General features: G+C 33.9%; 3 protein-coding genes and 1 pseudogene across 5 annotated transcripts; 2 read left to right on the forward strand and 2 right to left on the reverse strand.

The window, feature by feature from the left end:
* The first annotated feature begins 274 nt into the window (after positions 1–274).
* On the forward strand, positions 275–4,308 carry LOC125209139 (protein ESMERALDA 1-like). Of its 3 annotated transcripts, none has more exons than XM_048108746.1 (10): positions 275–790; positions 1,121–1,190; positions 1,463–1,530; positions 1,638–1,726; positions 2,036–2,233; positions 2,673–2,877; positions 2,944–3,111; positions 3,278–3,445; positions 3,534–3,724; positions 3,805–4,308. In XM_048108746.1, the coding sequence occupies exons 1-10, from the start codon at positions 425–427 to the stop codon at positions 3,974–3,976; spliced, it is 1,695 nt and encodes a 564-aa protein (XP_047964703.1). In that variant the 5' UTR covers positions 275–424; the 3' UTR covers positions 3,977–4,308. The 3 variants fall into 3 exon arrangements, with proteins under 3 accessions (XP_047964703.1, XP_047964704.1, XP_047964705.1); XM_048108748.1 differs by having other exon boundaries at positions 676–794; XM_048108747.1 differs by lacking the exon at positions 2,036–2,233.
* Positions 4,309–6,695: 2,387 nt separating this feature from the next.
* Positions 6,696–8,584, reverse strand: LOC125208907. Its single transcript, XM_048108433.1, has 4 exons — positions 8,309–8,584; positions 7,841–8,104; positions 7,298–7,365; positions 6,696–7,122 (listed from the first exon to the last, which is right to left on the reverse strand). The coding sequence occupies exons 1-4, from the start codon at positions 8,457–8,459 to the stop codon at positions 6,835–6,837; spliced, it is 771 nt and encodes a 256-aa protein (XP_047964390.1). The 5' UTR covers positions 8,460–8,584; the 3' UTR covers positions 6,696–6,834.
* Positions 8,585–10,945: 2,361 nt separating this feature from the next.
* LOC125210075 lies at positions 10,946–19,296 on the reverse strand (annotated as a pseudogene).
* A 1,213-nt stretch (positions 19,297–20,509) lies between these two features.
* Positions 20,510–21,611, forward strand: LOC125216036 (kirola-like). Its single transcript, XM_048117638.1, has 2 exons — positions 20,510–20,681; positions 21,166–21,611. The coding sequence occupies exons 1-2, from the start codon at positions 20,638–20,640 to the stop codon at positions 21,419–21,421; spliced, it is 300 nt and encodes a 99-aa protein (XP_047973595.1). The 5' UTR covers positions 20,510–20,637; the 3' UTR covers positions 21,422–21,611.
* The last annotated feature ends 1,224 nt before the right edge of the window (positions 21,612–22,835 follow it).

Consider the following 22,835-nt stretch of genomic DNA (forward strand, 5'->3'; position numbering starts at 1 on the left):
TCCTACTCACATTTTATTATAAAACTAATACTTTAAAAGTAGGATCACGTCCCACCAACTTTTTCAACTCACTTTTCATTATATTTCTTAAAATTCGTGCCGGGTCAAAGTGAGATTATCTTTATGGAAAGGAGGGAGTAAAGAAATACTGGAATTAAGGTAAGTTTCACAATTTCAACCCTTTACACCACGGAATTAATGATTATTCAAACATTTATGGATATAAATTGATTTATGGAAGTAATTGATTTAATGATTGAATGATTAAGGAATGTTTAAACGATTTCCTTTCTCTCACTCTTCTTCTGATTCTTCCTCTTCCACAATCTTCACAATTGCCCTAATTTCTTCCCCAATTTTGAATCCTTTCCGATAAAATTGACCATCGCCGCCATCTGTTTGCTATAATGCCAATGCAACAGCGATGAAACCGTACCAATTCCCCACCAGCGGAAGTTGCAGCCCGAGATCGCCACCAGCGTCTCCCCGGCATCGCAGCCGCTCTCCGCGATACCGCCGCGCCGCAAAGCCAGTCCGTCCAGCTCCTAAATCACTCGCGCGGTGGCTCTGGTGGTTCCTGCTGTCGCCACTGCTCAAGCACCGGGGTGTATACATCGTTGTTTTTCTGCTTTACCTTTCGGTCATGTTGTTCTACATGGGAGCGGTGCCGTCTGATATCGTCCCCGCTGTTGTTAAGCTTACGCATACTCCTGGCTTGGTTTATCGGAGCCCCAAGCTCTACGCCAAGCTCCGATCGGATATGGACTCTGATAATTCGTCTGTTGATGCGGTTAGTAAGTGATCAACCATCGAATTTATTGTTGATTCTCTCCTTGTTGTTTGCGCTCATGATATTTGGTTGGTTTATGTGTTAGCTATTGTTGTTTTGATATGTGATTTATTGTAAACGAATTGTTTCTGTGTTTTACTTAATATTTCACCTATTTTAAGGCAGAATTCACCACTTGCTTCTCCTGATATATTCTAGAATCTAAGAATTCTTAGGGAATTAAGAATGATGAGAAGCCACAGTGCATAGAATCTTTTTGTTCACTTGATTGAATATTGAGCTTTTCTATGATAAGAGTATTAATGAGATTTCTCTTTAACTTACCTGTAGATATCCACTGTATGGAAAAACTCTTATAAAAACGGTGAATGGAGACCATGCATCAAAAAATCATCAGGAGGTAAGGATTGCTCATAATTATTTGCTCTCTTCTAAGTTATTTTAGACATGATTCATCTGCAATGCATCGGGTCAACTTTGAAAGATTTGTTCTATGTTTTGTTTGACGAGCCGACTAGCAACATATGATCAGCCGACTTCAGGATTGATGTTAACCGACATATATTTCAGCTTGAGCCAGAGGATTTATATTTTTACAACTTTACGTATGCTTTTGTGTACCCTTGTTATCTTCATTCATGAAAATATGTAAAACAAACATTATTCTTGTAGGCTTGCCTGAGTCAAATGGATATATATATGTTGAGGCCAACGGTGGGCTGAATCAACAGCGAACATCGGTATATATTACTATTGCTAGCATTCTTCATTTTTTGACTTGAGCCTTGCTATACTTTACATTGATTGGGATAGAAGTATCACTCTCTCATAGTTGTGGTGTTTATAGATATGCAATGCTGTGGCTGTGGCTGCCTACCTGAACGCAACTCTAATAATTCCATATTTCCATTTCCATAGTATTTGGAGAGATTCAAGGTTAGTAATAATATCACGTCTGTCGTGTTTTGGATCTATGAACAAACTACTGCAATGAATTGCATATTCAAACAAGTATAAAATTCTGTATATGAGTAGTGAGAGTGCTGTACTGTGGGAGGTAGTGTCATTGTCATAATATGAGAAGATAAAATATGAGATATCTAGGTTAAGGTATCCTAACTAAACATATGTAGCATGGTAGATCTGACCTCCACTGTGCAAAGCCACGCCGATAAAAAATACTTATAATTTGGCATTTTTTTTCAGAAAGTAGAGATGACTAATTCAGTTTTTTCAAAAACACAGCAAATTCAGTGATATATATGATGAAGAACTTTTTGTAAAGACGCTGGAACATGATGTTCGAATAGTGAAGACAATTCCAGGAAACATAATGGAGCGATTTGACTATAACTTGAGCAACGTGTACAACTTCAGAATACATGCATGGTCATCAATAAATTACTACAAAGATACGGTTCTTGCAAAGCTGCTTGAAGAAAAGTGAGTCCTAATGGTTCTTCAATGTCATTCCACACTTCATTATTGTTATAAAATCAAATTTCTACCTGTCCAATATGCATGTGTGACTTTTTAATGATATGATTTATTTTTTGTATCCATCTAATATCTTCCCATACTATCTATTCATTTCTGGGCTTGGGTGGTCACTGTGGTGCATGATTAATTGTTAGAACCATCTAATGGCATGCTGCTGATGCTGATCTTATGTGTACTGTCTTTTTGCATGCAAACCGGTACAGATGTCCATGCTTAAACTTTTCTATTGGAATGATTCATTATCTTCCCATTTTTAAATGCATCACCTCTATTGCTTACAGACTTCTAGTAAACTTTCTTATTACCTCCTCATGCCTAAGTATCTTTATTTAATTTTTCTCTTCTTGGCTTTGCACCCAATCCTTCTGTACTTGCTAATCAGGATCATAAGAGTGTCCCCCTTTGCAAATCGGCTGTCGACAGATGCTCCTCTGGCTGTACAACTACTTAGATGCTTGGCAAATTATCAAGCACTAAGATTTTCAGATCCTATATCAACTCTTGGTAAACTCTTGGTAGAAAGAATGAAAAAGCACAGTGCCAAAAATGGTGGAAAATATATATCTGTGCATCTTCGATTTGAGGAGGTGGGTCAAGGGAATTTCAATGTATTAAACTCTTCACAGTGAAGTATTGAATGTGCTCTTGTGTAGGATATGGTCGCTTTCTCTTGTTGCGTATACGATGGTGGAGAGCAAGAAAAAGTAGACATGGATGCTGCAAGAGAAAGAGGATGGAAAGGAAAATTTACCAAACCAGGTCGAATCATAAATCCTGGTGCAATCAGACTAAATGGAAGCTGTCCCTTAACACCTTTAGAGGTATTACATATTTCTTTATTCCTTTCAGTTTAGCCCCCATCACCATGTGAGTGAGCTCTAGTAATGACCTTCCTGCATTAAGTTTCATATTTTCTTTGAATAACAAGGTTGTTCTTTGCATTTTGTGTAAAGCTGATTTTGACTCCTAGTAATGTTAACGAATCAGTTAGGTCTTATGCTGAGGGGTATGGGCTTTGGGAAAAGCACTTCTATCTATCTTGCATCTGGAAAGATATACAACTCTGAGAAGTATATGGCTCCTCTCCTGGAAATGTTTCCATTATTACAAACCAAAGAAACACTGGCGTCTCCTGAGGAACTAGCTCCATTTGAGGTCCTGATTCAACAGCTAACTTTTTTTTCATTGAACTTATCATAATTGCAACCAATGTATGTTTCTGAACTTATCTACATATTTCCAGAATTACTCTTCCAGAATGGCAGCTATAGACTACACTGTTTGCCTTCACAGTGAAGTTTTTGTACCAACTCAAGGTGGGAACTTTCTGCAATTACTGCTTGGCCATCGAAGATACTTGTATGGTGGACATTCGAGGACAATCAGGCCAGACAAGCGGAAGTTGGCGTTGTTATTTGACAATCCAAATATTGGGTAATCAAGTGTCTTATTTTCTGGCTGCCTCCCCCTCTTGATTTCATCAAACTCATTTACTTGGTTGGTTGTTTTCCCAGGTGGAAAAACTTCAAGAGGCAGATGGTAAATATGCGCGTATATACTGTCTCGAAAGGCTTGCAGTTGAAGAGACCGAAGGATTCAATATACTCGTTCCCCTGCCCAGATTGCATGTGCAAAGCAGACAAGAGCGGAGATGCAAGATGGCCACCGGTAAGGCGATTCCTCTAGGTGGTAGTACTAGTACACGGTAGATACAGAAGCAGAGAGTTATATTTGTCCTATTATTTGTGCTGGATTTTCTTCGATTTTGGCGTGGCTATAGGTATTCTTTGACTGGTTCAAGGGGTTGTAAAGCAAGGGATGTGATGATTACCCCTAATTTTAATGGAGGATTTAGCTGATCTACACAGGCAAACACTAGAAGTTGAATACATCTACTTGTACAATCAACACTTGTATCTAACTGAGTTGAGTTTTTGATTTCTGATTTGTAAATCACTCCTTTCACTGTACAATTCATTTTTACCAAAGATGTAGTGTAATCAAAGTTCTCAGCATCATCTCATTCTCTTATTACTCTCATTACACATTTTCATGAGAAAAGTCAGACAAATTTGAGTCTTACATATAAATGATGTAGCTACAATTATTCATATGGTGAAAACAAAATGTAAATGAGGATACAAGGTAGATACTGACAGTAGCAAAAGGCCTCGAAAACAATTCTTCTACTCTTCTTCGAAATCAGAAGAAAAAGCTTAAACAAAGTCAGTTACGGGGATTTCTTCAGCTCTAAAGGCTATTTGGTTGCCAGCGGTGATGAGGTAAGATCCCTTAGGTCAAGAATGTAGCAAAGCTTCCATCTTCTCCACCACCAACCAAGTAAAGATTCAATCTTGTTCTATCCCTCTTCTACCAATTTCTTTTCTCTTCAATTTTTGATCAATTCTTTTCGTTTGGTTCAGCAACAGACGACCGATGATTACTTAATTCTTTGAAAGTGCTGAGAAGATAGTCCTATTTCTTTGAAGGTTTGATTCTGCAGTAGCTTAGCCTTTTAGTGCTCTTATTTTTGTTTGATGCAATAGATTTAGTAACAACATTGTGATCTGTTGTTTTAATAGTAATGAGTGTATAATGTTATGTTACTGTGGTTTGGTTTGATGATACTGAGTTGGTCTTTGTTGTCATCAAATTTGAGTTACTCTCTGTTCAGAACACTGTATTTATCTCTTGCAGCTTGATACCTACTATCTTGGAGTCCAAATCCGTTGGACACGAGTATTTATCTCATATTTGTCGATCTTCCCATATACGACATCTCAATTCTTAGTGCGTTTCACGTATATTTATGCCTCACTACATGAATTGTGAGCTCTCAGCAACCCGGAATTGGCAGTGAAGTAGTGCCGCATCAAAAAAATTTATTTGAGACGAGACAGGTGTTCACTTCGAAAAACCTTCTCTATCGTGCGACCAGAAAGATTTCATTCCTATCGAAGTAAAAGCTGGCACGTTGGAGGTCCATTGGCTTCATCCAACTCCTAATGTTAGTTCTTGTTTAAAATGTATTGCTAATATTCGTGCTTGGTCTACAGTTTCGAGAACAAGTCTTAATTGTCTAGATGACAACTGATGAGCCTCGATGTATTGGTTATATAATTTCCTCTCCCGATTTTCCATTAATCTTCTTGTTTATATTTCAGGATAAGAAGAAAGGTAGAAGCTGAGCCTCTGTATGTTTTCTAGGTTTTATAATAGGCTGAGTTACTAAAATTATATGTACATTATATTAACTATACATCTGCACTAAATTGCTTATGATAGTAAAAGAAGTGGAGACTTAATTTTCTTTCAATCCAAATAATCCTTCTTACTTGTTCTAATCTTATACTGTTCCTCACTTTGTAGTAGTTTGTTTTATATGTTGCTATTTTTCATTCATTCAAAATGTACAAACAGTGAAAAATACAAAAAGAAAATACAGTGAACATAATGCTGCACACAAGGGAGCATGTCAAAGAAAGATGCCAGATTTCAAATTTGGTGAAAATGAAAAACAAAAGCAGTGCTGCAAGAAAATGGACAAGTCTTTAAGGTGGTGTCATGCTTTTTGTCTAGGTGAGACATAGCAGCACTACTTACCACCAAATCACTAAAACTACTACATCCATATTCCCCTTTTCCCTTTTTCAAAGAGTTATGTGCGTTTTGTTTATAACACATTTGAAGTTGCATATCAATATAACTATTGACTAACGTCAATGTCCTAGAAGAATGACCGAACCAAGAGAGAATTCACAGAAATTATAGTTTTCTTAAAAATGTATTGTAGTATTATTAAGGGTTAATTGTTTATAAAATTATGAAATTTGATCAAATTCTGGTTTGCATACATTCAAAATTTGAATGTCGAATTATGATGTTTCAAAAATTCCTAATATGCCAAATAGGCCAAATTTTGTTCTGTTTTGTTTTTTAAAATTTTAGTTTTTAGGTTCAAAACGATGTTATTTAATTGTCATATTAATGTATATTTACAACACTATTCTTGTTGACATCACCAAAATTTTGCATGTGACCATCAATTTATCATCGAATTTTCTCCAAAAAAATCATCATGTGATTTATCATTTAAATTTTAAAAGGTGCAAGACAAATTAAAATTTGACAAATTTTACGATTTTAAATGCAATTAACCATATTGACAAATCCAAAAAATGTTAACAAAACACTTTCTTCACTTTTTATATGTGGTCCAGAAACCCTAAATACTGAAAAGGTAAAGATAGTAAAATTCAAAATTTAAAAGAAATTCTAAAAAAAACAAGTAAAATGACAATTTCATTCCTCAACACTCAACAAAGTGTTGGCTTCGAAACCTTAGCCCGTTTCACAAGTTTCGTGTGAATTTCAAGTCATTCCAAGACTGCGATCTTTTCAACTTTGTCGATTAGATAGATAGATAGATAGATAGAAACACAAAGTATAGGTAAGTAAATGATAGCTAATCAACATGGTACATATATATTGAGTGACTAACATTAATATTGTTACATCTATAACACTAGAGTAGAATGAAAGTTTCAATTCTTGATTGGAAGAAACTCAAAGAAGCAAGTAGGTGTAAATGTATGAGGAATGTGACTGTCTTCTAGTTGTGGGCTGGGAAATAGGTGAAGAGTAGTTTGATTTTGATTGGTGATGCCATTAAAATAGGGTTTGGTATTCTCTTGTCCATTTGAAGAAGAAGATAAGTCCAAATCAGACTGCCATTCATTCCCTACAGTTACAACCTTAGCCTTAGCTTCCAATTCCTCCTTGTGATTCCATCCATCTGCAGCAATCACTGCACCTTGCATTGATGCACAATCCTGTAAATTTTTCACATAATTAATGAAAAGCTGAGTGATTTTTTCACCTAAATCGAGGAATTCTCTAGCAAAAAGTACTTTCATTCTTTTATTCAATTTCTTGACCTTATGCATATGTCACATATCCAAAATTAATTACCTAGGTGAAAAAAAAATAATGTTATTTGCAGTGTACCTTTGAAGGTGTGCAGCAGTTTAAGACCTTCCTGTGTTGTTCAATTTCCAAATATCCCCTGATAAGTCCTGCAAAACCATATCAACTTTATTTTTAAAAAATATTTTTGTAGCATATACAATTAGGCAAATTTCCGGAAAATTAACAAGGTTGGTCAATTTCTGGTTAATCCCACAACTTTAAAAAATAGACAATTATAATACTACTATATTTGACATTTTTTCTAGTTGTACCATAATTTCGGATCTAGAGGAAATTATGCATACTGTGGCAAAATATTTAGCTACTTTAATGACGTTGCGTAATACACTTAGTCAGTCATGTCTTTAATTTTTACACATATACGTGCCATGTCAATAAATTCAAAGTTGCAACGTTGACACGAAATTAGCAAATTTGATCATTTTCCGGCAATTTACCATTATAGTATAAATTAAAACAAAGTTAATTAACGTATGTTTGCATCATTGCATGTAGCATCTAATTTTATCAAACAAGTTAATCAACACTGATTTAATTATTAATGGATAATGAATTAATTACCAGGTGGCGTAGGGTGGACGATTCTGGCGGCGAGCTGACGACGTTTCTTCTGCCTCTCTCTCGCCTTGTGGTTTTGAAACCAGTAGAAAACATTCTTCCCTTCGATTTTCCCAAACCGCCGCAATTTCGCCGCAATATGCTGAATCTGCTCCGCCGACGGAGTTCTGATCCCGCGTCTATACATTTCCTCAAGCGCCTGCAGTTGCTCCGGTGTAGGGTTCCACCTCGTGCTCACCAACGGCGGCGCCGCTCTCTCATGATCACCTGCAACAAGCCGTTCCAGTGAGAACGCGAACTTTTTTAAATTGACAATATTAATATCAGTTGGCATCACAAAAATATATCAGTTCACTGTGAACTGATATGTTTTATGATGCCAGCTAAAATATTACTGTGTTTGCGAACTGATATAGTTCTATTGAATTGAAGCAAAAAAAAAAGGAAAAAACTAATTAAACAATGGCTTACTTATTGGAACGAAATTAGGGTTTCGTAGGCCGTAAGGTGGAAAAATTGGGCGTCGCATCAGATGTCGGAGCTTGCAGCCAGTGACTGGTGGCTTCAATTCTCGGCCTTCGTTGTTGCTACTATCCATCATCGTCATCGTTGTCATCCTCATTGATATTGCTTATTAGTCAAAGTGTATATATCTTGCTCTATATATTGATTGATAGATGGAATTCTCTTAGCTGGAGAAATGTGGACAAATAGAGTTTGTTAGGTTAAGAGATGGAGACTTGTCGATTTATGATAGAATGGAGTTTTGGTAAGAAGAAAGAATAGGTTGACCATACTATATAACTAGTGGTGAAAAATTAAAAAATGGAGAAATTGAGGTGGAATTTGGGAGATGGAAACATAAAAGCGACTTGACAATAATGAGGTTATGAGGAGTGTGTCATTGGGACTTCAATGTCTTGTTTCACCTTTTTTCACATTCCATTCTGCCTCTGTGTGTGTTTTTTTAGAATTGAGTTAATTACTACATCCGTCCCACAATAAGAGTCACATTTAGTGTGAGTACGAGTTTTAAGAAATGTAAAGAATAGTGGATTGAAAGAGTTAGTGGATTATGAGGTCCACTTTTTTATATTAGTTTTATAATAGAATTTGAGCGAATTGAGTTAGTGAAATGCGAGATCTACTTACTATTTATGGTAAAAGTGAAATGTGACTCTTATTGTGGGAAGGATAGAGTAATTCTTTTATTAATGCTCAACTAATTCTCGTACCTGCCACAGTTTAATTATCTTTTGTCTCTTCAATACTTATCTCCAACCCTATTAATGCCTTCTTCTTCAATAGTAATTAGTAAGTACATTTTGTGGATGAATTATTGGGTACTGTCTACTATACTTGTTCTAGCTACATTTATGCTTTTTTGCGTGCAAAACCATATGTATATAATCCACATTATTAATTTTTTCATCTCCCAGTTTTATTGCTAGCAATGTTTCCAACTACCTATTATTTCTAGCTAGCCTGTAGTATGATTTTGTGATGGGCTATGAGCCTGTGACTTAACATAATTTGTGGCATTTTGTGATGGGCGCCTATGTCACAAAATTTATAAGTATTGTAACAAAATTATGCAAATTCTTATGTTTGGTGTAACTAAATAGTGTTAGTGGTGTCACTAAAATCATCAAGGATTAATTTTGCTGCAGTGAAATTAGGAATATGATCAAATGCTAACTATCTTAAATTGTTAACTTGTCAACTATATATAACATAATATCAATGTCAACACGATGCTAGTAATATGTCAACAGAAATTTAAGTGACATATTTATGCTTTTGTGTTGACAGAAATATTATATATTACTTAAATTTATGTTGACATTTTAATATCATTATATTTATATTGATAATATGTACTCCCTCCGTCCCTAATAATTCGCCACCATTTGACCTGGCATGAGTTTTAAGAAACGTAATAGAAAGTGGGTTGAAAAAGTTAGTGACATGTGAATCCTACTTTTATATATATTAGTTTTATAATAAAATGTGAGCGCGAATGAATTAGTGGAATGTAGGGTCCACTACCAAAAATGATAATAGTGAAAGGTGACAAATTTTTAAGGACGAACGAAAAAAGAAATAAGTGACAAATTTTCAGGGACGAAAAGAGAACATAATTGACAAGTTAGCAAAGTTAGCCATTCAAGATAATTAGCAACTATATATTACTACCTCCGTCCCTGAAAATTTGATACAGTTTATTATTTCGGTCCGTCCCTGAAAATTTGATACATTACTTTTACCATTTTTGGTAGTGGACCTCATATTCCACTAACTCATTCCTACTCACATTTTATTATAAAACTAATACTTTAAAAGTAGGACCCACATTCCACCAACTTTTTCAACTCACTTTCCATTACATTTATTAAAACCCGTATCGGGTCAAAGTGTAGCAAATTTTGGGGGACGGAGGTAGTAATACATTATTGCAAGTTTCTTTGTGATTAACTTTTGGCACCGGCCTAGCCCCCTCAACATGAATGTAGCTGGAGCTAGGTAGTCAGTAAGTCATTTTTTTAATAAATATTGAATTTATTAGTGATGTTGTAGTGCAGTAAAGAATCTTGATGTGGAAACCACTCAAATAAATACTAAAAAATTATAGTTGAAAAATATAATAGGTATCATACGGTTAGCTAGCCAGTATTTGAATACACATATATGCACCTCTATATATACAATTTGACAGTTAAAGATATAAAGATGCAATTTATGTGAATTGATCCTCAGGTTGTTAGCATTTATACATATTCACATTATTATGAAATTTATGTTTCCTGCTAATTCAATCTTGTGTCTGATTTAGTATCCACGTGTATAAGTAACTATACTATACCTACAATTATTGGCATGGCCTAAGAGCTTGTCTGATTTAGCATAGATATATTTTTGTTTGATTGTGTCTACTATTAGTAGTGATTAAATAACTGGACTGCATCAAGTTATATCTAGAATACTGTTATTCCATTTGGAACTAAATAAAATACACTTGAGATTGATTGTGATATTATTCAATTCTAACTACTAGCTTATTTAGCTAAAATTAAGCAACAAATGAATGCAGGTGATGTTTGCATTAGTCTAACTGTCTAAGAGCTTGTTGCAAGTGGTGACTCCAACAGCAGCAGCAAGGTGCCAAGCAGCATGCAGAAACGGGTCCGGGGGAGCAGGTCATCTGCCACGAAGAACGCCTTTCCTAACAACGACGACATCTTATGCACATTATGAGCCACCCTCAACTCTGGATTCTCAAATGCCCTCTTAGCAAATGCAACCTGAAACATGTATATACAATTACAATCAGAGTCTCATTATTCACAAATCTAGTTTTTAATGGATGAGATGAGATGATGTAGTGAATTTTCACATTCATTAGGTAGCCAAGTTACTTCAACCGAAGGTATTTTTGTCAAATTACATTTATAGTTTATTACTTCATCCAGTGTAGAGTGAGATTAAAACGGATTTCCAGTAACCCATGAAACGTAGGGTAGTAGTAGTATATCTCTGTGATTCTCTCTCACAATTTTACAGAAACAACAAATCAACCAAATACATCGAGGGAACAACAGTAAAGTTTTTGTGCAAAGTTTGCTGCACTTTCTTTTTGTTTTCCGCGGAGATCGACTCTTCGATTAGATCTGCCTCTATTTTATTGTTTTTGTTGATTTGCTCAGCATGTATTCAAGCTGAAAAATGATACTGAATTACGTCGGCGGATGAAGATTTCCTTCTGTTTTCCGGCTGCAGAAACGTGACGGGCGAGCTGTTGGCTACACCGTGACAGCAGTGGTGCTGAGTGCTGCTCAGTGACGAACAGCCTGGAGCGAGGGGACGGAGTACGGACTGTTGGCTGTTCCACAAACTGAACGCCCACAGCAGTGAAAGCGAGACCTTCTCCGAGACAGCAGCGGTGAGATGAAGGAAGGATGGAGAAGGAGAGATTTGATCCTCCAAGATTACCCTTAAATCAATAAAAAAATTCAGATAAATATGGTAATAATCATTAATTTGATCTCTAGTTCAGTCTTTAAAAAAGGGTTTGACGTTGATCACAAATCACAAACTCATTACAAGGCTGGAAATCTCCAAAATCCAATGTTTTAAGCTCAACCCTCCTTTCACATCAAGAGAAGTTAGTTAGATATGTAAAATTAAAATGTAAGTTTTGTGTCTCACATATGTGACATGTGATAGAATCTTAAATAGAATTGGATTTTTAATATAATACATTAACTTGGTACAAGACACATTTTTCCCTAATTAATTAGCTATCAATTAATTATTGGTCTTCAATCAATTAATTAGCCATAATGTATATTGCCTATTTTAACTAGGCATTAATTGGTCGAATTAGAAGGAATATCTTCATTCCTATTACTAACCAATAAATGAGAATATATATATACATTTTGATTAGTCTCCATTCGGCTACTCAATTAGAGAGTATATATATATGGCATGATTACAATTAATTTAATAGTTGATATTAAAATAATTGATTGTAATCAATTAGTGTTTCCAATTGATTGAATAAACGTGTATATTAATTGATTGTGATCAATTATATTCTTGATCAATAAGAAACGTATTTACTAATTATTTTGGGCCTCTTTGATGGAAAGAGCTTTTAACGTTTTATAATTAGGGTTTGTCCTCTCTCTGCCTATATATACATGTGTGGTGATCCCATCAAATCACACACGTTATAGAGAACACATAAACGAAGGAAAGAGAGAGAAACAAATCCTTGGAGTTGGAGCTGCGCTACTACGCCAAAGAAAGTCCGAGGAAATTCTCTCAGTCTTCCCCAATCGCTTCCGCTCGTGAAGGTAAGTTTTCGATCCTATTAAGTTTATGGTTTTACGTGAAATACATGATGTTCGAAGATCTTGCTTTATTTATATTCAATTATGCAATCTTGAATATATGATGATAAATAATGTCCAACATGTGGTATCAGAGTATGGTTGAGAACTCATGTATTTTCGTATTATCAAAACCATAAATTTTGGATTTGATTAATTTAGAATCATATTAGTGTATATTCGGTGCGCGCTTTCTTTGAAATTTAATGGATTATGATTTCAAATAATGTTAGATTCATGAAATTACGTGACATTGATGAATACATATGACTAAGTTGAACCTTTATATTTTGATTCGGATGTTTTATGCTAAACTGTTTCTGCCTAAATATTTATTTGATTCACATGATTTGATTATGTATTAATTATTCTCTCTTTATGGTTTACTGTTCCTGTACGACCAAAAGGCAGTGGGTTCAATGATTTCGCATAATTTGTTTGTGAATTATATTTGTTTAATTATTTTATCAATTAAAGGCTGTTATTTTGTACGATTATACTTTGAAATATATTATTTCCATATTGATTCTATTTATATATGTGGAATTAATTTGGATATTTTAATTGTGTATATATTTTATATAAATTGAATTTGAATATATGCATTGATGAATTGAGATTTCAATTAAATGTTTTATGATTATGAATCTACCGAAATGGTGGAATGAATGATTACATAAGTCAATTCTCGTTTTAACATGTATTTTTATTATATTATGTTTATTTTGCAATCACCAAAGTGAGGCAAAATAAGGAGAGTCTATAATCAAACTCATATTAAAATTTGTTTAAGCAATTAATCTCTATATGTTCTTGATTATATTATGTTTATTTTACAATCACCAAAGTGAGGTAAAATAATAGTTTATAATCAAATTAAGTGAAAATCTGCTTAAGCAATTAATCGCTATACATTCTTGATTATATTATGTTTATTTTGCAATCACCAAAGTGAGGTAAAATGAGAAGAGTTTATAATCAAGTTAATATGAAAATCTATGTATGCGATTAATCATCATGCTTGTTGTGGCTATTCATTATCTAAATAGTTTGTTTGTTATAAGGTCTAGATTCCAAAAGGAAATAGTCTTTGCGACATAATAAACACTAATGGAGTTAATAATTTAAATTGGTGTCGATTACCCAAAGGTAACGCCAATTTATTAGTACTCAATTATTGAACTGAGATATGGATATTAAAAGCATGATTTTTATTATTGTATGAAGACTACCCAAAGGAGTTTTCATAATTGGCTCATGATATGGATTTTCAAATTAATGTTTGTGTTATTATTCAAAGCTTTTATATGTGAGCATTCATTCTTTTAATTGCTCCTATAATGTCAAGCATTTTTTTTTTCTACTAGTATGTTTACCTCAAACGTTCCCCAACTTAATGGAACTAACTACTCTAAATGGAAAGAGAAACTTAAGTTCACTCTTGGAGTAAATGGACTTGGACCTAACACTGTTGAATGATAAGCCAATTATTTTATGATCAAAGTAGTTGGCTGATTACCCATAATGCTAGGGAAAAATCTAACTGGACTAAGTTTACAGTTCATTAGAATGTTCGTTGCAGATAAAGTCTCTCAACGACTGACATTGCAAAAGAATGTTTGCAGAATGTTGAGGATCGCTTCACAACCGCATATAAGTCTATTGCAGGAAAACTTATGAAGGATCTCATGAGCATGCAATATAATAGTTCTCGGACTATGTACGAGCATGTGATGGACATAAATAACATCTCTTCTAAGCTGAAATTAGGATTATAGGTGAATGAGGATTTCCTTGTCCAATTGACCCTAATTTCCTTACCTCCTCAATATGGACCATTCCAAATTGATTCACTATAAAAGATTAGTGGACTCTTAAAGAATTGGAAAACGTATTGGTCTAGGAGAAGCATAAGATGAAGAAGTATGGAATGGGTGCATCTCATGCTCACATTGCAACCGAATGAGCGTCTAAAGGATAATATTCATTCGAATTTATCATTCTTATGGCATAAAGGAACTGGATCATACTTCTAGTGAAAGAATTAAGAGGCTTACAAAGGATAATATTCATTCGAATTTAGACTTTACAAAGCATTACCGTTTGTGTGGATTGTATTAAGTGTAAACAAACCAAACACAATAGTAAAAATGCCACAAGAAGCAATGAGCTCCATAAAATTATACATACAAATATTTGCGGACCTTTTGATGTCTCGACTTTTGGTGGAGAAAAATATTTTATCACTTTTATTGACGATTTTTTCGCGTTATGGATTTATTTATTGCAAGAAAAATCTCAGGCACAGTTGAACATTTTATGACTGAGGTTGAAAGGCAATTAAATAGAAAGGTGAAAATTATTCGATCTGATAGAGGTGGTGAATTTTATGGTCGTACCACTAAAATAAGTCAATTACATGGACCTTTTGCCAAATACTTAGAAAAGCATGACATTTGTGCTTAATACACTATGCCAAGTACGTCTCAGCAGAATGATGTTGCTGAGAGACGAAACCGAACTCTCATGGAAATGGTTAGAAGTATGATAATTCTACCTTACCCATAACGTTGTGAATTTATGCTCTTAGAACCGCTATTTATGTATTAAACTGGGTTTTTAGTAAGGTTGTACCAAAGACTTTCTTATGAACTTTGGACAGATAGAAAACCCAGTTTCCAGCACCTTCATGTTTGGGGCTGTCCAGCGGAAACTAGAGTATACTCTTTGCAAGAAACGAAAAATGGATTTTGGACAGTTAGTGGTTATTTTGTGGGTTACTACAAAAATCCAAAGGTTATCGATTTTATTGTCCTAATGATAGCATGAGAATTATGGAAACTGGAAATATATGATTCTTTGAGAATAGTGAGATCAGTGGGAGTTCTAACACTCGTAATGCGGTCATTAATGAAATAAGGGTATAACCTTCTTCCCTCATTTCCTCAAGAATTAAGTGTGTCAAATATTGTTGAACAACCTAACAATATTTGAATGACCAACCACTTAATGATGATGCCAAAGTCATTGAACATAGGTGTGGAAGAAGCATCTACAGAAGTGTCATTTCTGATGACTATGTGGCATATCTCCAAGAATCCGAATGTGATATAGGAATACGTAATGATCCAGTTTCATATTCACTAGCCATTAAGTGTAATAATTCTAATAAATGGATTAATGCATGATAGATGAGTTAAAATCTATGGATTAAAGTCTGGGACCTTGTCGAATTACCCGATAAACAAAAGTGTATTGGGTGTAATTGGGTCTTCAAGACCAAATTCGACATAAATGGTTTAATCTAACGATTTAAAGCCAGACTTGTTGTCAAAGGTTATACTCAGAAAAGATAGCATTGATTGTAAATAGACTTTCTCTCAAGTATCAAAGAAGGGCTCACTTAGAATCATTTTGGCACTTGTAGCCTATTTTGACTTGGAACTACATTAAATGGATGTGAAAATTACTTTTCTAAATGATGATTTGGAAGAAGAAGTCTACATGAAACAACTTGAAGACTTCATTAAGAAAGAAAATTTAGTCTGCAAACTTAAGACATCAATTTATGGATTGAAACAGGCTTCTCGACAATGGTATTTTAAATACCATGACACTATTATTGCTTTTGGTTTTAAAGAGAACACCGTTGATCGGTGCATATACCTCAAGGTTAGTGGGAGCAAGTTCATATTTTTGGTTTTGTATGTTGATGATATATTGCTTGCTAGTAGTGACATTGGATTACTACATGACACTAAAATTATCTCTCTAAAAATTTCAACATAAAAGATATGTATGAGACATCCTATGTCATAGGATAGAAATATCTTGTGATCAATCACGTGGACTCTTGGATTGTCTCATAAAAGCTACATAGATCAAATCTTTTAGAGAGATACGACATGAGTGCATGTTCTGGTGTTGTTCAAATTCATAAAGGTGACAAATTCAATTTGAATCAATGTCCAAAAACTGAATTAGAACAGAACGAGATGAAAAATATTTTTTATGCATCTATCGTGGGAAGTTTGATGCATGCTCAAGTCTGTAAGCTTTGCGCTCCAAATTGTTAGGTCGTTACCAAAGTAACCCTGACATTGAACATTGGAGAGCTGCAAAGATAATAATGAGATACTTAAAGGGAACAAAAGATTTTATGCTCACATTAAGGAAATCTGATCAACTAGAAATGATTGGATTTCCATTAAAGCTAAATTTATGGCTTGCTTTGAAGCATTAATGATTGCAAAATTTTATTTCAGGCCTTGGTATTGTCTCCTTAATATCCAAGCCCTTGAAATGTATTGTGATAATAGTGCAATCGAATCTTTCTCTAAGAATGACAAGTATCCAAAGGAGCTAAACACATGGAATTAAAGTTTCTTGTCATGAAAGATGAAGTTCAGGGAACAAATAATATCTATAGAATGTATAAGCACACAGCTTATAGTTGCTGACCCATTGACTAAGGCGTTACCGCCTAAGACATTTATGGAATAAGTTAACAGAATGGGTCTTGGGTATGGAAACGTCTAATCTTTATGTTTCCATGTTGGTTCAGACACTTAAGTTATGGATATTTTGAATTCAATAAAGTTGTTTCTACTTTTCCTGCATATACTTATTATTTGATATGCATATGTACGTTTTTAGTATTAATGCAGGAGGTCTTGAAATAAGACAATTACGGACGCGGTGTCACTTATAGATTATATTAGAGTGGATATTGGTGATGTGGTACATGGAAGGAACTATATCGATTGAATGATATACGCCCGCCATGACCCGCATTAGTAGTCTCTCTAATATAATACTTATGTTTGCCAATGATGAAAGTATTTATAAAGTCCAATATTATGCGCGCCTTATGTTTACTATGTCTATTTTACTGTGGCTCTATCAAGTGTGACAAGTGGGAGAATCGAAAACTTTGTGTCCCACATGTTCGCCAAGTGGGAGAATGTAAGTTTTATGTCTCACATATGTGACATGTGATAGAATCTTAAATAGAATTGGATTTTTAATATAATACATTAACTTGGTACAAGACACATTTTTCCCTAATTAATTAGCTATCAATTAATTATTGGTCTTCAATCAATTAATTAGCCATAATGTATATTGCCTATTTTAACTAGGCATTAATTGGTCGAATTAGAAGGAATATCTTCATTCCTATTACTAACCAATAAATGAGAATATATATATACATTTTGATTAGCCTCCATTCGGCTACTCAATTAGAGAGTATATATATATGGCATGATTACAATTAATTTAATAGTTGATATTAAAATAATTGATTGTAATCAATTAGTGTTTCCAATTGATTGAATAAACGTGTATATTAATTGATTGTGATCAATTATATTCTTGATCAATAAGAAACGTATTTACTAATTATTTTGGGCCTCTTTGATGGAAAGGGCTTTTAACGTTTTATAATTAGGGTTTGTCCTCTCTCTGCCTATATATACAAGTGTGGTGATCCCATCAAATCACACACATTATAGAGAACACATAAACGAAGGAAAGAGAGAGAAACAAATCCTTGGAGTTGGAGCTGCGCTACTACGCCAAAGAAAGCCTGAGGAAATTCTCTCAGTCTTCCCCAATCACTTCCGTTATGGATCGTGAAGGTAAGTTTTCGATCCTATTAAGTTTATGGTTTTACGTGAAATACATGATGTTCGAAGATCTTGCTTTATTTATATTCAATTATGCAATCTTGAATATATGATGATAAATAATGTCCAACATAAAACTACCACCATAATCCCGGTGTGGACTGCTGAAACCATGAGGGGTTGTATAGGCAGAACCAAAGCTGATGCCGCCATCAACAACTTGGGATTCTCGATCCTCAGAGCTCTCGATAAACACTGTCAAAATCACAAGCCAAATTAACAAGATTGCTCTTAGTAGGCATACTTACCTAATACATAAATTAACCAGTTTCAAGAAGATGAGCATTCTGATAAGACTTAAGAGTCCAGTTGCAGAAAACTAGTTTCAATTCGTTCAAGAATATCATCTTAGTTTTTGGACTTACAACGGTGGCTGTTGCGATCATAGCGTAGTCAGCCCATCTGAGATACGTCCTCAACCTGCCTCTCCAAGAATGGTACAAACTCGATTTTAAGATTATTTTTACTTCGTTTTTAGTTCATCGTAGGAAATTCCGATTTTTAAATGATCTAGGTCAAGTTTAGATTATTTAGTTCATCTTAAAATCCAAATTTTAAATTATGAAGCAAAAATGACCTAAGTGTTTTCAAACTATATTTCCTTTTTTTTCTGCGTTCTGTATTTAAGGAGTTTTTTCCCTTTATAGCGACCTCGTGTTTAGTTCCATAATTATTTGTAATTATTTCTTCTTTTCTTCTCAAAAAAGGACTAATTTTTTCATACATCAAGTCTTTTTAAAGGTATGGTTTCTCATTATCTATAATCATGCTAGTTCAAACTTTTAATTTAGTACTACCTTCGTCCCCCAAATTTTGACACAGTTTACTATTTCAGTCCGTCCCTAATAATTTGACACACTTCACCTTTTACCATTTAGTAGTGGACCCCATTTTCCACTCACTCATTCATACTCACATTTTATTATAAAACTAATCTTTAAAAGTAGGACTTACATCCCACCAACTTTTTCAACTCACTTTCCATTATGTTTCTTAAAACCCGTACCGAGTCAAAGTGTGTCAAAATTTGGGGGACGGAGATAGTAATTAAAGGAGAAACCTTTTTCAAACTGAAATTTATTGTGGCCTGTGGCCTGTGGGACAGTGTATTCATTTTTATATAGGTATACTAATTTACAGTGACAACTATTATTCCCTCCACCTCATAAGAATATGCCTTTTTTCCTATATAATCCGTCCCATAAAATTATGCACTTTTTAAATTTGAAAACTTTTTTCTCTCTAATAAAGTGGGACCTGTTTCCCACTATAACAATACTTTAGTTACTTTTTATCTCTACTTCTCTCTTGCTTTATCAATTTTGCATTATAACCCGTATCTAACTCAAAGTGCATATTTTTTGGGGATGGAGGAAGTAACTTTCAATTCTGCTTATTATCAGTATTCTGCGTATTATCAGTACAAATATATTATTTTATCAATACAAAATATAAATTTAAATATAACACAAAACATTTTATCAACACAAGATTGTGATAAATTAATGTCTTTATATTGATATTTTTAACATATAAAATTAAAATTAATTATTACTATTATTATAAATTAGTTACTATTTGATCGAATCCTCTTTTCACATATTTATCGTCTATTTGTGACTTGTGGCCTCGTGGGAAAATGAATATTTATCATCTAGTTGTGACTTGTGGCCTTGTGGGACAATGTATTCATTGTTATAATAATATCTTCTGATCGTACAATAATTAAATCGACGTGTCTCATGGTATGCCATGAATTATTGATATCTATTTATTTTATTCTCAAATAATTGAATTATTCTTCCATTCGCATCTTGTAAATATATAAGAATTTCAATAAACTTAAGAGGCAATAATGCAAAAAAAAAAAAAAAAAAAAAAAAAAAAAAAAACTAAAATAATTGAAATGACAGTGAGCAGTGTCCCACATTATCATCATGAAAAACTTAAAAATTTAGTAAAAATGTGATTCTAGAAGCATTTTGAGGCCTATATGAAGAGGGGTGTGCAAGCTCATAATCACATCAAAACTTGCATTGTGATATTTCATATTTAGAAAAAGAGAGAAGATGGCTGGGCTTAGAGGGAAGTTGGTTGATAAGATTAACATAAAATCTGATGGAGATGTGTTCCATGAATTGTTCAGAGAGAAGCCACATCAGATCTCAGGAATTTGCCCAGACAAGATCCAAGCATGTGATTTGCATGAAGGCGAATGGGGCAAAGTCGGATCCATCATCGTCTGGAACTACTTTCACGGTACGAAGAAAAAAAATATTGGCAGAGACTCTCGTTGAACCTATTTTCTTACGTTTTACTAAGATTTACTGCTTTTAGTCCCTATTAACTGTCTCATTTTGTTATTTTCGTCTGATCCTCATTAATTGTCTCATTTGATCACTTTTACTATCTATGGTAATTGAACTTTATATTTTACTAACTGATTTCATTCCGTAGGACTAATATTTCACAAACTTTAATAAAGTCAAACAATTTCTTGCAAACCGCACTAGTAAAAAATATGGACATTTAATAGAGACTGGTGGAGGTAGTCAGCGTCTACTTAGTAAGAACTGAAGATAATTTTCGATAATATCGATAAAGAAAAAGATAAAGAGGTTGACTGACGCTTAAGCACCTGTTACGTGTGTGTGTGTGTGTGTTCGCATGTGCCTTTTATTGTTAGTACTATGTGGGAACACTACAGTGAAATGTTTTGAAAAAAGTTTGTTCGCGTGTGTAGATGGGTGGCGAAGGATGTAATCGAAGCCATAGATGAGGAGAACAAGTCAGTGACGTTCAAAGTGATAGAAGGGGATCTGATGGAGCATTACAAGGAGATAAAGCCGACGGTCCACGTGGACACGAAAGGAGAAGACAACCTGGTGACGTGGACCATCGAGTACGAGAAGGTGAAGGATGATACTGCTGATCCTCACACACTCATGGAGTTCTGCCTCCACGTCACCAAAGATATCGAGACTCACCACCTCAATTAGCGCCCATTCATCTGCTCCGTGGCGCATACTTGTAATTTAATAAATGCTCTATCGAGTATCATCTTATTTCTTGTTCGATTGTCCATGTATTTATGGTGTGTGTTGTAATTTGTGGGAGTGTCTGCCCTGTTTGTTTCTTCCTCAAATCAGACTTCATGTATTTATATAAACTATCAAGTTTGTACGTGCATTTTCTTAATCTAGCTAGATCATCGAGTTTATTATTTTATTGGACTTAAACTATACATAAGTCTTACTTAATAGGAGTAATTGATTTCTATTATAATAATCGAAACAAAAATAATTGACTGATCCAACTTGATCAAAAAAAAAATTCTAACATGTTTAAGATTTTTTGAGGAAGGGTGTTAGACACAAATTTATGTATATCCATATGACTTAATTAGTAAAATTCGGCTGCAGTTTTATTCATTTCACTTCGTCTAATAATTGTTTAAATCACTAAGATCTCGAGCATTATTCACAACTAGTGTTAGCCCACGTGCGATGCACGACGGAATATTTTTTCATCATACGATTTTAAATTATAAATAAATTAATTAAAACAATCCTTCATATCTCTCTACTGAAAAATGCAAATCACAATATATAAACGATGTACTCTAACTATTGTAAGAAATATCGAGATAAAATTCTCGAGTTAAGAATTTGCAATTCTTCCCTCTCTAGGAATTGTAAAAAATATTGAGATAAAATTCTCGAATCATATATACAGGCGGTACTCTATCATAAAAAAAACAACAATAAATGAAATGGAAATTACAACAACTTAGCTTTGCTTCAATTTTATTTTGTTCTCGATCGGTTGTTTTTCTAATTTTTTTTTGTTTTGTTTTGTTTTGATTAAATTGCCTAGTGGAGAATAGTCTGTTTAACAACAATTTAATCAGTAATGTTCAACATACTAATCAATAATCAATTTTCTGACCGAATTTGCCCAAACAATATATCATGGATCCTAGGTATAACCAAAAAGAACCACTATGATTATTAGTGAAGTGGAGCCAAGATGAATAATGACTATGCACAGAAACAATATAGAAAAGTGGATAAATATAATAACTATGTAAGATTAAATAGAAATATATATAAATAACAATTAAATAAATATACTACTATTTAAAATGGAACCAAGACAAACACAATTATTTGGGCAACGAAAAAGAGAGTATCAAGTGTTGATACTTTTTGAAAACTATATTTAGAATAATCATTCATATCTCTCTATTGAAAAATGCAAATCATAATATATACACGATGTAACTATTGTAAGAAATATTGAGATAAAATTCTCGAGTCAAGAATTTGCAATTCTTCCCTCTCTAAGAATTATAAGAAATATTAGGATAAAATTCTCGAATCATATATACACGCGGTACTCTAACTATTGTAA

The sequence above is a fragment of the Salvia hispanica genome, chromosome 3 (assembly GCF_023119035.1).
Source record: "Salvia hispanica cultivar TCC Black 2014 chromosome 3, UniMelb_Shisp_WGS_1.0, whole genome shotgun sequence".
Taxonomy (NCBI): domain Eukaryota; kingdom Viridiplantae; phylum Streptophyta; class Magnoliopsida; order Lamiales; family Lamiaceae; genus Salvia; species Salvia hispanica.